A 13,870-nucleotide genomic window follows, 5' to 3' on the forward strand; every position below is an offset into this window, starting at 1 on the left:
TTTAAATTCGAATTTTATTGTTGTTATTATATAACAAAAAAAAATTAAGGTAAACGATACATACTTGATTTTCATAAGATAAATATCAAATACATAACCTTTAAAAAAACTAATTTGACCATTTAACATTTTATAAATGTTCTTTATTTAAAAATAAGTGTCTCATATAAGAAATACTAAGTTTCTCAAGACTCATTTAACCTTTAATTTATTTACTTATATTCGTTTAAAATACTTTTATTTATATCCGTATTTGTCATTCTAACAAAAGATTTTTTTTAATAATTGTATGTTATCTTATCTAATAATAACCATAGTTGAATAATTGCCTTCTCCTACTAATAAAAGCATAACCATTATTTTTGTAGTAACTTTTGTTATTTTTATTTTTTAATAAATTAAATAAATATGTAAAGACATATAGTGTCTTTTTTTATCTCTTCTATATTATATATAAGAATAGATAAAGAGAATACCATTTCCACTTTACATTTATCCTTTAATAAATTAACTTATATTTATTTTAAATGTTTTTAATTTTACCCTTATTTATTATCTATACATTTACTCATTTAATAAAATCATCATTAACAATTAAATACAAAAATTACATTGAGTACACTCTTTCTCAATTGTAACTGTTACAATACATTTACAATTCACCACCTCTCTTATTTTAAATTTCCTCTTTCTCTAATTTTTTATATTCTATTTTTTTTATTTCAATAAATACGTAGAGGCGTGGTCGACCCACTGGTATGAAATAGTGACATTAGAAAATATAAATTGTTTAATGATAGTGTGATCACAAAAAAAAAAAAAAAAATACAAATGTTCAATATAATATTTCTTTATAATTCTAGTATATATTGCCTATTTTGTTTGGCTTTGATAAGAAGGTATAACTTCTTCTCACGTGATCAACTTCTGTAGAAGCAATTACTGATCTAAGATCTTAGGTTAATAAGGATAATTTTTTTTAAAATAAAAATTAATAATCGTCATCATTATATATACAAAAATTAAAATATAAATATTAAAAAAATCATCAATAAAGTTAATATACAAAATTAGAGAATACAAAATATAATATTTTCAAACATATATTAATAATTTAATTAAAGTGAAAAAAAATGTATCTTTCCACCTTCACTATAATATTAACCATCACTGTATAGAAATAAAGTAATGCCTCTCTATCACAATTCTATGTCCACGGGATTGAACCCATTTAGTTGTATATCTTCCCTATTCCACTACTTAATAATAATGATAGACGTTGAATTTAGAACAATACTCTTCTAATCTTTTTTTTTTATATATTTATATTATTAACTAATTATATAATATTTTTTAATATAATATTTAAAATATTTTCAATATAATATTTTCAAAATCACATCCCATAAAAAATTTATCATATCTTTAGAATATATATGTATATATATATATATATATAAATAAGGATAAAGTATGGTATTATAAAAACAAATATATATTGAAAATTCTCTTTTATATGATGAATACGGTATATTTGTGATTTCCTTCGTGTTAATCATTATTATTATGGCAATTAACAATTTTGGTTTACTCTGTGGCACGTGGCGTGTGATGATTTGTGGGAAGGAAAATATATGGTACGTAAATAAAGCGTTACCGTATGAGTATATATAGAGGGCAAGAGTTGCAGAGTCTCATTCTCTGTTTCATTCATTGTGTAAGGCTGCAACAGGTAACCGTCCCGCTTCTTCGTCGCCTTGTTCCCTACGCATTCCTACATTTTATTCTTCGTTTTCGTTTTCTTCATCTTCTTGCATTCTGTTGTACGGAAGAGATTTTTGGTCACGAGGTTATTGTTGTGTTCGCTTTCTATGATTTTCACTCGTCTCAAACTTCAGTCTTCTTGCGTGTTTTGGCTTGAAATTTCAAGTAAAATAGATCTAAAAAAAATTATCGTTGATTTTATTGTGTTTAGCGAGAAGCTACTATATCATTATTTTCAAAGAGACGAAATGATCAACATCAACTTATCTTTTCTTTTTTAGCATAAAGAAAGAAACTTATATTTTCTTTCGCCTTATTTTTACTATTTTTTTTTCCTATTATTTTCTTTAGTGAAGAGCCTGTTAAAATGAAATGCTGTATATAGATATATCGTAAATTATTTTCTTGAGTTGTTTCAAATTTATGTATAAATCTTCTTTTAAAAGATAAGTCTAAATTTTCTTGAGGTCATGGTTATTATTATTATTATTATTTTTTTTTATGCATTTGTGTTGTGGGAGGTTAAAATAGAATGGATAGGACATTAAATTCAAACTCTTGTGCAATGTAATTTTAAAGGATAAAAAAGTACAAAAGATTTTTTTTTTTTGGGAATGATAACGGTGAAGAATCAATAATGAAAAGGTTTTATGAGAAAGTATTATGAATATACTTCCATTGATGCACCATTACGGTTGTTGTAAATGCATATTTATTGTGAATTCTAATTAAAAATGTTATTTTTATTTATTGACTTAATTAAATTTTGTTTCTTACATTAGAATATCTAATTAATGCTCTTTTAGTTAGTAGTATTTTCTTACGTTTATTTATGCATTATTTTTATTTTTAAAATTAATATGCATTCTTTTTGTAGGATCTTGAGTGCTGTCTTTTAGTATTTTTTTTAACTAATTATATTTTTAAATTCATGCAACTTTAATTAAATTGTTGTTGTTGTTGTTGTTTTTTTTTTTTTTTTTTTTTTTTTTTTTTGCATATTTCACCCGGTGATTCTTTCTTTTCCCAAATGGATGCATAACATATTATTTAATAATTACATTTTTTAAATTACTGATCTTTCAGATTTTCTCTATATCCGTCGTGTTTTTGCTGAAGAAAGAAAAATCATCTTGTCATTTCTCACTGCTTAGAGAGTACAGCGTTTTTTTTTTATAATTTTTTTTATGGAAGTTTAATTCTTTTTTATTTGAGCTATTTTGGCATTCCTTTCTCAAAGGTGTTTTATGAACTGATTTTTGTTGCTTCTGTTTGAAGAAGAGTTGCTGAATTACATAGAGTAGTGGTATTATGCAGATAATGTTTTTTAAAGCAGTTGTACTAATCTGCATATGTAACTGTACTCAACTAGCATTTAACTGCTCTGTTGTGATTCACAAGCATAACTAAATTTCAATCTTATTATTTTTAATCATATTTTTTAGCAGAATTTAGGAAATGGAGGCCCCAAAACGTTTGCCTATGGCTAGGATTGGAACTGGATCCAAAGGACAGAGCACACCGCTATTATCTAACCATTGTAGTGTTACTGTATCCAAGAATGATGGCTACTTCTGCCATTATAATGTATTTTTCTCATAATATCTCTTCTTCTGTGTGTGTGCATGTGTGAATGTGAAGCACATTCCTATTGATGATTGCTGATTTAACGTTATAAATAATTACATATTGTTTGTTAGGTCGCTATGAGTTATGATGGAGATAGGGACTCTGTTCAAGTCAAGGGTATAGGGAGAAAGGTCTTAGACGAAGTTTGCAAGATATATGGTGAACTGAAAAACTTAAATTTTGCATATGATGGGGAAAAAAATTTATTCACTGTTGGTTCTTTATCAAAAAATAGGCTTGACTTCACTGTTGTGTTGGAGGAAGTTTCATCGAGGTAAACATGCAATGCTGTCATCACACTAGCACCGTGGTTATGTCTATACTTTGTTGTATTGTATTTGTCACATGAGCATTAATTGATTTTCAGGGTTGGAAGGAATAGAAACCCTGACCTGATTCTTCTTGAAGGAGATGCAAAAAGAAAGAGGCGTCAATCTCGGTCCAAAACTATCAAAGTGGAACTCAATTATGTAACCAAAATTCCAATGAAAGCAATTGCAGATGCATTGCGTGGTCTGGAATCTGAGAACTTTCAGGAAGCACTTAGAGTTCTGGACATCATACTGAGACAACATGCTTCAAACAGGTATGTCAACAAAAATTCAGTTCATTTGTTTTGGTTGCTTGAGTCTCAGCCCTTACTTAACGAGTTCAATTTATAATTTCATAGTTTTCAATAAATTTTAACTTTATTTTGGCTGCTTCTCCAGGGACTGCCTTCTTGTCCGTCAATCTTTCTTTCATAACTATCCAAGGAATCGTATTGATATAGGAGGTGGTGTGCAAGCTTGCCGTGGTTTTCATTCAAGCTTTCGAGCTACACAAGGAGGTTTAACTCTCAACATTGGTAAGATTTTAAGTAGGTTGTTTGGAAGTTTATGTTACTTTTTGTCATGGTTGGTTTTTTAATTTTTTTGTTCTTTTTTTTAAAGATGTGTCAAATACAATAATATTAGAGACTGGCCCTGTGTTGGAGTTCCTTATCAAGAATCAGAATGTTAATAATGCATACAGAATTGATTGGAACAAGGTGATTTATATAATATTTCTATTTTATCTAGTAGTAGAGACTTCATGTGTATGAACTGTGGTTGTTTAATTTACGATTATTTACATAAAGGCGAAAAGAATGTTGAAGAATCTAAGAATCCAGGCTAATGGTATTGAGTTCAAAATCACTGGACTTAGTGATAACACTTGCAGGAACCAGAGGTAGGTTTTTCTTGTGCTTTCTCCTTTTACTCTATTAAAATTAGTTTAATTGTGATACATTCTTGGTACAAAAAATTGTACTCTGCACAAATAAATGGACTTATTTATTTCTTCCAGATTTCTATTAAGGCAAAAGAATGGGAATGGTGAAGTGCAAGAAAGTGAAATCACGGTTTATGACTACTTTGCTCGCCATAAAATGATTATCCCGAAGCAATCTGCTGATATGCCATGTATCAATGTTGGCAAACCAAAACGCCCGTGTTATTTTCCAATAGAGGTGCTAAAATAAATATTCAGATGTTTAATCATATGAGTTTGATCGACATATTCAATGAAAACAAATAAATAAGTAATCAGATTTTGAATGATTTTGTGATTTAATGATAGTCTAATATATCATCTGTTCTTGCACAATTTACTATTTTGGGAAACTTTATGATATGACGTTACTTTTGTTTTGCAGCTATGTGAATTGGTCTCGTTGCAGCGGTACACTAAGGCACTAACAAATTTGCAAAGAACTCAGCTAGTGACTGCGACAAGGCAATTACCCGAGGAAAAGATAAAAGCTGTTCAAAATGTATGTGGAAAATTTTGAAATTGAAGGAACCTTAGCAACAATCTTTTCGAATAACTTTTTGAGAAATTCTATGGTACCATTAAATATTTAAAGGATTTTGAAACTGTTTTTTTTCTTTAAATACATTAATATTTAGTGTTTTAGAATAGTTTGATTACATTTATTTATTTTCATTTAAATATATATTTTCTTAAAATTCTTAATATATAAATATATATATATATATATATATATATATTATAAAATGCTTGAATTTATTAAGGATATATATATTTTTTACATTATCAGTCATGATAGTTTATGATTTTTCATATTTGTATGTAAATTTTGAGAAATAAATTAAATAAAAAATTTATAAAATCTCTCTTTATTTCAACAAATAAAATTTTATTGTGCTTTTTTAAAAGTTATTTTGATTTCTACAAAATAATTTGAAATACTTATACTAGTATTTGATTAGAAGAAAGAGTAAGTTAATTACTTAAATTATCTATTTGTTAATAACACATCATTTAGTATAAAAAAAAAAGTGAAAAAAAGAAAAAACTAACACTTTAAGTTATTTTTATTAATTTTAAAAATTGATTGTTCCAAAACATATTAATTTAAAAGGATATTATAATAACTTCCTAACTTTTTTGAACATGCTGCATGTTGTACGAAATGGTTCTTGGGAACATTTTTGCAGTCCTTAAGAAGCAGCGGATATAATGATGAACCTATGCTTCGCTCTTGTGGAATTACCATTCAACCTAACCTTTCTGTGGTCGAGGGTCGTGTATTGCGACCCCCAAATGTATGTGTCATCGATCCCGTGTAGTTCTTTTTAATAAGTTTTAACAAAAATATAGCCCAGCTTCTTATCCTTATTCTGCTTTTGTTATCAATTTTTGACTTGGTTTTTTTTATTATAATATATATTTTTGCAGCTTCTAGTTGGAAAGGACGAGGAAATCATTCCACAGAATGGACGCTGGAATTTCAACAAGAAGGTCGACTTTTTTCTATTGTTGTAAAATTAATGTTGCGCAGTTTGAACAAAGTTTAGAGTTGCTTGTCTAACAGTGAGTGTCATCTTTCAGAGACTATATCACCCTGTGTCGATTAAGAGTTGGGCCATTGTGAACTTCTCAAGTGGGTATGACACATATCATCTGAAGGAATTCATTAAGAAGAATGCTAGAGAAAAAGGGATGGTGAGTTTCCCCAAGTATTGTTTGTCAATTTTGGAGACTATTATTAATCTTATTAAATTTATACAAACTGAACCCAAATACCAATTTTGTTTTTTGTTGAAAAAATATACCTTTTATAAGAAATTAATAAGTAAATTTTCTTTTAATAAGTTGAGTTTAAAAAAGGCCATCTAAGTTTTTGAAATGAGATATTTCATATTTTAAATTAATTCTTGAAAGATGACACGTACATTTCTTCAAATAAAACGTAACATAAAAGAGGGAGAAAAGGGGAAGAAATCAAATAAGATATAGGAATATGAAAGTAACTTTTTAAAATGAGAGTAACATTGAGTTGGTATAACTAGAATAAGTTTGATTTTTTTTTATATGGTTGTCAGATGAAAAAAATTGTAGTTGAGAGAAAATTTTACCAAAATTGGAAAATAGTTTCCATCACTGTTATTATTAGTTACAGATTGTAGATGACACAATTTTGTTAAAAAAAATAGATATGAATCCAACTCAATTTACCCTAAATTATATTATATTGCATTATTATTTAGACTTGTCTTTTATCTTTAAAGTCTATCCAATTCATTTTGAAAATACGAATAGTCAAATTCATTGCTGTTCTAAATGTATTTTTCTTGCAGGATATTAAAGCTCCATACAAAATAATATTTGAAGAGAAGAGTGACTTCAGGCATATACCAGCAGAAGTCAGGGTAGAGAAAATGTATGCTAATGTTATGGGCTCTATGCCAGAACGTCCTCAGTTTCTGTTGTGTATTCTTCCAGAGAGAAAGAATTCTGATCTTTATGGTAGGACCAATAAGCTTCTAACGATTCTATTCTTGTATGTTACTTTCTTACACTGTTCAGTTTAACATTTCTTTACCCAATATAAAATCCTATTATCTGTAATAACATGTAGGTCCTTGGAAAAGGCGATGTCTTGTTGATGGAGGGGTTATAACACAATGTATTGCACCAACAAAACCCCTGAACGATCAGTACATTACTAACGTACTCTTGAAGATTAATGCAAAGGTATATTACGCAACAATAATATAATGAGTTTAATTTTGATACATTGTCATTATCAAGATTTGTACAAAAGTCAATAACTTAGAAATCATTTTAGATACGATTTTTATGCTTATAATTGTGTTTCTTAAGTATTTAATTACTTGCTTTCATGCAGTTTGGCGGGGTGAATTCTTTTCTGTCAACCGAGCGTTATGAATCCATTCCTCATGTTTCGACTGTGCCTACCTTAATTCTTGGTATGGATGTTTCACATGGATCTCCTGGTCGAGCAGATGTGCCCTCTATAGCTGCGGTATGATATTTATGCTTCTAAATGCAGTTGCAGCTCGCGTCATGTTATTACGAGTTTGTTTAGTTTCATCAAAGGAATTTGTTGTACATATTCAGGTTGCGAGTTCAAGGTGTTGGCCACAAATTACACGTTATAGAGCTACAGTTCGTACTCAATCATCAAAAGTTGAGATGATCCAATCTTTATTCAAGCCTGTGGATAATACCCAGGACAAGGGTATCATCAGGTGCGAGCATGTATTTTATTATCGCAAATGGGAAGCTATTTGTTTGTTGAATTTTTTTTTTGACTGTTTGAAACTTTGCATTATTTGTAATAGTATGTGTTTTTATCCTTTTTATTTTATTTTATCAATTACCGATTTATTTTGTTTCAATTTTTTTTCAGGGAAGTGCTTGAGGAATTCACCGCTACTGCAAATGGTCGTCGTAAGCCTGAACACATCATAATTTTCAGGTATATTTAAATTGAGTTCCAGTAATTTCTATTTTAGGATAAATGCATCTTTTGACAGACATTATTTGTAAATCTACATATATTATAAAATAAATATTTATGATATAATTTTTTTTAAATGTAATTTATGAGTTTAAAATATTTATTATAATATTATATATATCCAATACAATTCATTTAGTTTATATATATATTATATAAACTAAATGTTTATTCAATACAATTTACTTGCTAAAATAGTGTAAAATACCGGTGGACAGCCAGTGCTTTGTCCTAGCTGAAAGGATGAGAACCAATTTTCTGACTTATTCTTTTTATTGTCAAATGAATTTTGAAAAACATGCCCCTTGAATTCCACTGTGATGTTATACAATGTGTGAGTTTTTGGTTTCAAATATTATAAAAATATAGATATGTTGTTATATTTTTATTATTCATCATTAGAAATAAAGTTACGTCAAATATATATAAACAATAAATACATAGTCCTACACTTTTGTAATAGGCGGTCCAAAATCCAATTTACTCTACTTTAAGATATATATATATATATATATATATATATATATATATATATCCTTATGAATATGAGGTATATATCATTATGTATACTTATGCACAACAACTTGCTATTATCTCTCTTGAGGTATGAAAGTTTTAAATGTTCAACTTATAAAAAAAAATAATTAAATTAAGTTTTATCGAATACTTTCACAAAAATATCTATTAGTTATGTGTGAGTAGAAACATAAGATAATTTTATATTACTTTTCAATACTTCAAATCTGATAAGATGACAATCTATTTCAAAGCTCAATTTGCTTTACTTCAATATCTACTTGTCTATTATGAATATGAACTATGCACAATTATACACAATAATTTGTTATTAATTATCGGTACCCGTGTTTATTTTAGGGATGGAGTGAGTGAATCACAGTTCAACCAGGTGCTCAACTTTGAATTAAGTCAAATCATCGAGGTATTCATTCCAACTAATTTATATTTCATATCTGACTATACTATTTCATGAATGACATTGAAGTGACCGAGTTTGATCGAAATTGTTTTTCCAGGCATGCAAACATTTTGATGAAAAGTGGGAGCCGAAGTTCGCTCTGATTGTTGCCCAGAAGAATCATCATACTAGGTTCTTCTTGGCGGATCCTCCACAAACACCTCATCGTGGTCGACCTTCACCTGCACAACTGAATGTTCAACCTGGTTTGTCACTTGAACTGTTGAACAACATAATTTACTCTTTTATTATAAATTAGAGTTAGAATTAGAATACAGTTTCCTCACTCTCCCCACGTTCTTAACTTGATATTTTAAATATTTTTTCTTGCTTTTTGAAGTGTATTTCACATTATTTTCTGAGGCATTAAGGCAAAAATTTGTCTCAGCAATTTTAAAGTAATCTTTTATTTTCACTTGTATATTTGATTTTCTTGGCTGCTCATTTTTTCATCTATTTTTGTTTCTCTATTTCTAAATATTTAAAATTTAATCCACTTTTTTTTGTTGTCTGCAGGTACCATTATTGACAAAAATGTTTGTCATCCCAGAAACAATGACTTCTACTTGTGTGCTCAAGCTGGAATGATTGTAAGTAACATTTTCAAAATTGAATTTGTCTGCCATTTTTTTATGTTATTATATTTGATCAAGTAAGAGGTAAATTAAAAATTGAAAAAAGTAGTGTTAGTCTTCAACTAACAATCGTTGTACTTAACTCGCTAATACGCATTGCTCTCATACAATAATTTCTAATAAGTCGATACAACGAATGTAAAATTGAAACTGTTTTATCGTAACAAATGCATTCCTAAGATGACATTGACCTCAATAACTAATTCCTGCAATTTTTTACTGTGACAAACCTGTTTTTTTTCCAACAGGGGACAACTCGACCTACTCACTACCATGTTTTGCATGATGAAATCGGGTTCACAGCTGATGAAATACAGGAATTAGTGCATTCTCTATCTTATACGTAAGTTCAAAAAATAATAAAAATATCCCCTACAACCCTTTTGATTTTTATACTAATGGATTATTTTAAACTTTTGCAGGTATCAGAGGAGCACAAGTGCTGTATCATTAGGTAAATTTTCATTGCCTTTATAATGTATTTGTGTCTTAGCATCCAAGTTTTCTCTAAACTGTTGACTTGTAGACACTATACTATTTTTATTAACCAGATACTTTCTGATTTCTTACTGCAGTTGCTCCCGTTTGCTATGCCCACTTGGCAGCTGCTCAGATGGCACAATTTGTTAAGTTTGACGAACATACTGAGACGTCTTCTTCCAGCCATGGTGGAGTCACCTCTGCTGCTGCACCTCCAGTTCCTCAATTACCACGCCTTCACCATTCAGTCAGAAACTCCATGTTCTTTTGTTAAATATTTTTCTTTATCTTTCGTTCTATAAAAACTTTTAAGCAGTTGAATTACCATACTCTGATCAAGTGTTTAGACTTTGTTAGGCTCCTTTTTGTCACAAATTTTAATACATTTTTGGTTTCTTGGATTTTAGTATCTTATTTTACGCGTGAGCAACCTTAATTAACACGTGTATATGTTGTTGGATGTGTCTACCTAGGATATACAAAAATTTGTCTCTAAATTTATTTTTCTTCTTCTAATGATATGGTTTTCACTAAGAAAATTAAAGTGATGTATTGGCTTTAAACTTAACTTTTGAAAGTTTCATTATGTAACATGTTAAAATAAATGAGAATGTCACGTACAATATACAAACTGGGTGGTAAGAATGGAGAGAAGGGAATTAAACATTATCTATATATAACGAATTAACTTCCATATTATTTTTCCTTTAACTTTCACTTTCAACATTGAAGAATTTCAATCTCCAATTTTGCCTTATTCGTTGGTCACTTATGTCAAGTATGACATCCAGTTTGACTTATGTATCATTTTGAACATAGAACTTAGAACTTAGAAGAGACAACATATCTCACTCAAGAACTTTTATCGATGGGCTTCATAGAGTATCACAATTTTAGATATGCACAATGAGATCCTTACAGCATGAAAACAACTTTATTATCCTTTATTTTTTTTTTTCAACTTTCAACATTAGAATAGAAAAAGTATTTTAAAATGAATGCTCTACAACATGGCAACTTCAACATAATTAACAAGTTTCTAACATACAACATATAACTTACAACTATACAACTTATCAACTTTCAATCTACATAACATATAACTTGGTAAATATTCACAAATTTTTTTCAACTTACAACTTAGTTTATTCATAGATCAAAATCATAGGTAAGCTAACCAATTTTATCAACAAAGCAACATGCCATATCTTTTATCTTAGAGTTCTCAACATAATAGATATAGATTAATGAACAATCTTAGATCCCTTAGGAATACATGTTTTAATGTTAACAAATTTAAACATTTTTGACAAAGAAATATTTTTAAGATCATATAAGACGATAGTATAAGATAATTGGTGATGATGACGTGTCTCTTTGACAAGTCCTTCAGACGGAACACTTTGTCTGCATAAAACAAAGACATTAAATATATTATTTATTATGTATGATAACCATATATTCTATTTCTATGTTATTTCTTAACAGATCAAATGAATAAAAGATTATTTTGTACTTAAACTTCAAAAAAGGAATGAAGATATGCTTTTTGTAAAAAAAAAAAAAGACAAGCGGATATCTCAAAGTGCACGAAGTCACAAATAAATAATTGACATATGCAACATGTCCTCTAATTTTGTACCTTAAAAGCGATAATTAGTTTCATTGATCAGATAAGAAATGACAATTTGGTGAAACATATAAAATGTACCAACAAACATCTTATTTCACAAGGAAGGAAGACGAAAAAAAATGAAGCAAGCCTACAAGTGAAGCTTAATGATTTACAATAATCATCTTCATCAAAACACGTATATAAAGAAGCTTGAAGATTTAAAAAGAAAAAAGAACTAGAACAAGAACAATTATTCTTTTCTTTCTATTTTGTAAAGCTATGTACTTAATTGTTGTATCCTTACCAAGCTTTAAGTTAGTGTTTTAGCTTGAAGCTTGAAGAAGACAACAAAGAATACTTGGCTGTTGAATCCTGGAAATGTTATGTTATTTAAAGAATACTTGGATAGTTACTTGAAGAGGTAAATTAAAAAATACTTAGGTTGAGTTAGTAGTGGCTTGTGAAAGAATACTTGTATCTTGAAAAAGATAATGAAATTTGATTGAGTTGATCAAGAATTGGATGTAGTCTCGGTGGTTGAGACTAACTAGTATAAAAACACCTTTTGTGATTTGTTTCGTGCTTATCTCTTTGTCTACATTTCTTAAGGTTGAAGTTACTACTTCACTATTTCAAAAGAATGTTGAGTTTTTGATTGACACTATTCAACCCCCTTCTAGTGTATTCCTTTTCTCCATAGTTTGGTATCAAAGCTTATCCTTTAACTAATTGTGTTAAAGGAAAATATCCTAAGATCGGAAACATTGAAGGTTAGTACTTGCCAAAATGAGCTTTTCTTATAAGGCCTACAACCTTTAATGGAGAAGACTACTCATATTGAAAATACATAATGGAGATGTTCTAGTAACCAAGCTAGAGAACGAGTACACGTAAGAAGACAACAACATCTTATAGCTTAACACAATGGCAAGATACATCTTGGCTTGGGTAATTCTAGCTCCATTGGAAAGCTACCATCCAAGGCTACAACTTGTATGAATACTAAAAAACTTAGTTTCGTCATTTAAAGGTCTTGTCTTCAAAAGTTGCACAAGTTATAAGTATTACTTTTGTGCATAGAACATGAGGCTCATCTTATGACTCACATAACTCAATCACTTCTTAACATTTTTATATAATTCTTTAGTCTAAATCGTAGTCCTAAATATATAATTTTTAACCCAACAAATCAAACTTTATTCGATTAATCACACATAGGGAAATCACCCAAATATTGAGGCATGCTCATACAAATTTTTTCAAAATCAATCAAACAACACAAAACTCCCAAATTATACATACAACCCTAACCTCTAAATCACATAACAATCTGAATCAATCATCACATTTAAGAAATTACCAAGACATGGCAATAAATCAATCTCAGATTATACAAACATGCATCTTGCAACAATAAAATCAACAACCTATGAGGCTTAGGGATTGCCTCACTACACATACCCCTCATATGTGCCCTTGAATGAGACATCCTCACTTCTTCTTACATCGAATGATGATCATCATATCATAAGTATGCCCTTTTGTTGCTTTTGTCATTACTTCACACTTTTTTGGTGTCTCCCTCTATGTTCTCTTCTGTAGGCACTCATAGGGATCAAAATAGATGCGTAAGAATAACCTATCCCCTTTTTTTAAGCCTTCAGGTTGGGTTTAAAAGTCCAACCAAAGACTTTTCTCTTAACTCACAATTTTTTTTTCATTTATTTATTTAATAAAAATATTTTAATTATATTACCAACCTAATTAATTAAATTAATTAAGTTTGTAACATAATTATTTTATTTAAATAGTTATTTTATTTAATTTATGAAATATGGGATGTTACCACCTTCCCCCTCTAAAAAGAAAATTCTTCCTTGAATTTACCTGTTGGAAACAACTCCAGGTATGCTTCCTTGATCTTGCTTTTTAGCTCCCAAGTAGCCCTCTTAGAAGTA

At 28.9% G+C, this 13,870-nt stretch overlaps 1 protein-coding gene across 2 annotated transcripts; it reads left to right on the forward strand.

The window, feature by feature from the left end:
• The first annotated feature begins 1,636 nt into the window (after positions 1 to 1,636).
• On the forward strand, positions 1,637 to 10,909 carry LOC109806275 (protein argonaute 4A). Of its 2 annotated transcripts, none has more exons than XM_083065902.1 (23): positions 1,637 to 1,732; positions 3,210 to 3,351; positions 3,465 to 3,667; positions 3,761 to 3,979; positions 4,104 to 4,240; positions 4,326 to 4,423; positions 4,514 to 4,605; positions 4,723 to 4,885; positions 5,072 to 5,188; positions 5,877 to 5,984; positions 6,118 to 6,180; positions 6,271 to 6,384; positions 7,020 to 7,188; positions 7,301 to 7,416; positions 7,571 to 7,708; positions 7,804 to 7,934; positions 8,096 to 8,164; positions 9,083 to 9,146; positions 9,241 to 9,388; positions 9,699 to 9,772; positions 10,066 to 10,160; positions 10,240 to 10,271; positions 10,393 to 10,909. In XM_083065902.1, the coding sequence occupies exons 2-23, from the start codon at positions 3,223 to 3,225 to the stop codon at positions 10,569 to 10,571; spliced, it is 2,658 nt and encodes an 885-aa protein (XP_082922028.1). In that variant the 5' UTR covers positions 1,637 to 1,732; positions 3,210 to 3,222; the 3' UTR covers positions 10,572 to 10,909. The 2 variants fall into 2 exon arrangements, with proteins under 2 accessions (XP_082922028.1, XP_020224237.1); XM_020368648.3 differs by having other exon boundaries at positions 1,669 to 1,732; positions 3,213 to 3,351.
• Positions 10,910 to 13,870: the final 2,961 nt, after the last annotated feature.

This window comes from Cajanus cajan, chromosome 10 (assembly GCF_000230855.2).
Source record: "Cajanus cajan strain Asha chromosome 10, NIPB_CcT2T_4, whole genome shotgun sequence".
Lineage (NCBI taxonomy): Eukaryota > Viridiplantae > Streptophyta > Magnoliopsida > Fabales > Fabaceae > Cajanus > Cajanus cajan.

Coding starts and splice junctions, on each gene's coding strand:
- LOC109806275 (XM_083065902.1), top strand. CDS start 3,223: ATGGAGGCCCCAAAACGTTTGCCTATGGCTAGGATTGGAACTGGATCC. Junction 4,606..4,722: donor AACACTTGCAGGAACCAGAG/GTAGGTTTTTCT, acceptor TATTTCTTCCAG/ATTTCTATTAAGGCAAAAGA. Junction 7,417..7,570: donor TCTTGAAGATTAATGCAAAG/GTATATTACGCA, acceptor GCTTTCATGCAG/TTTGGCGGGGTGAATTCTTT.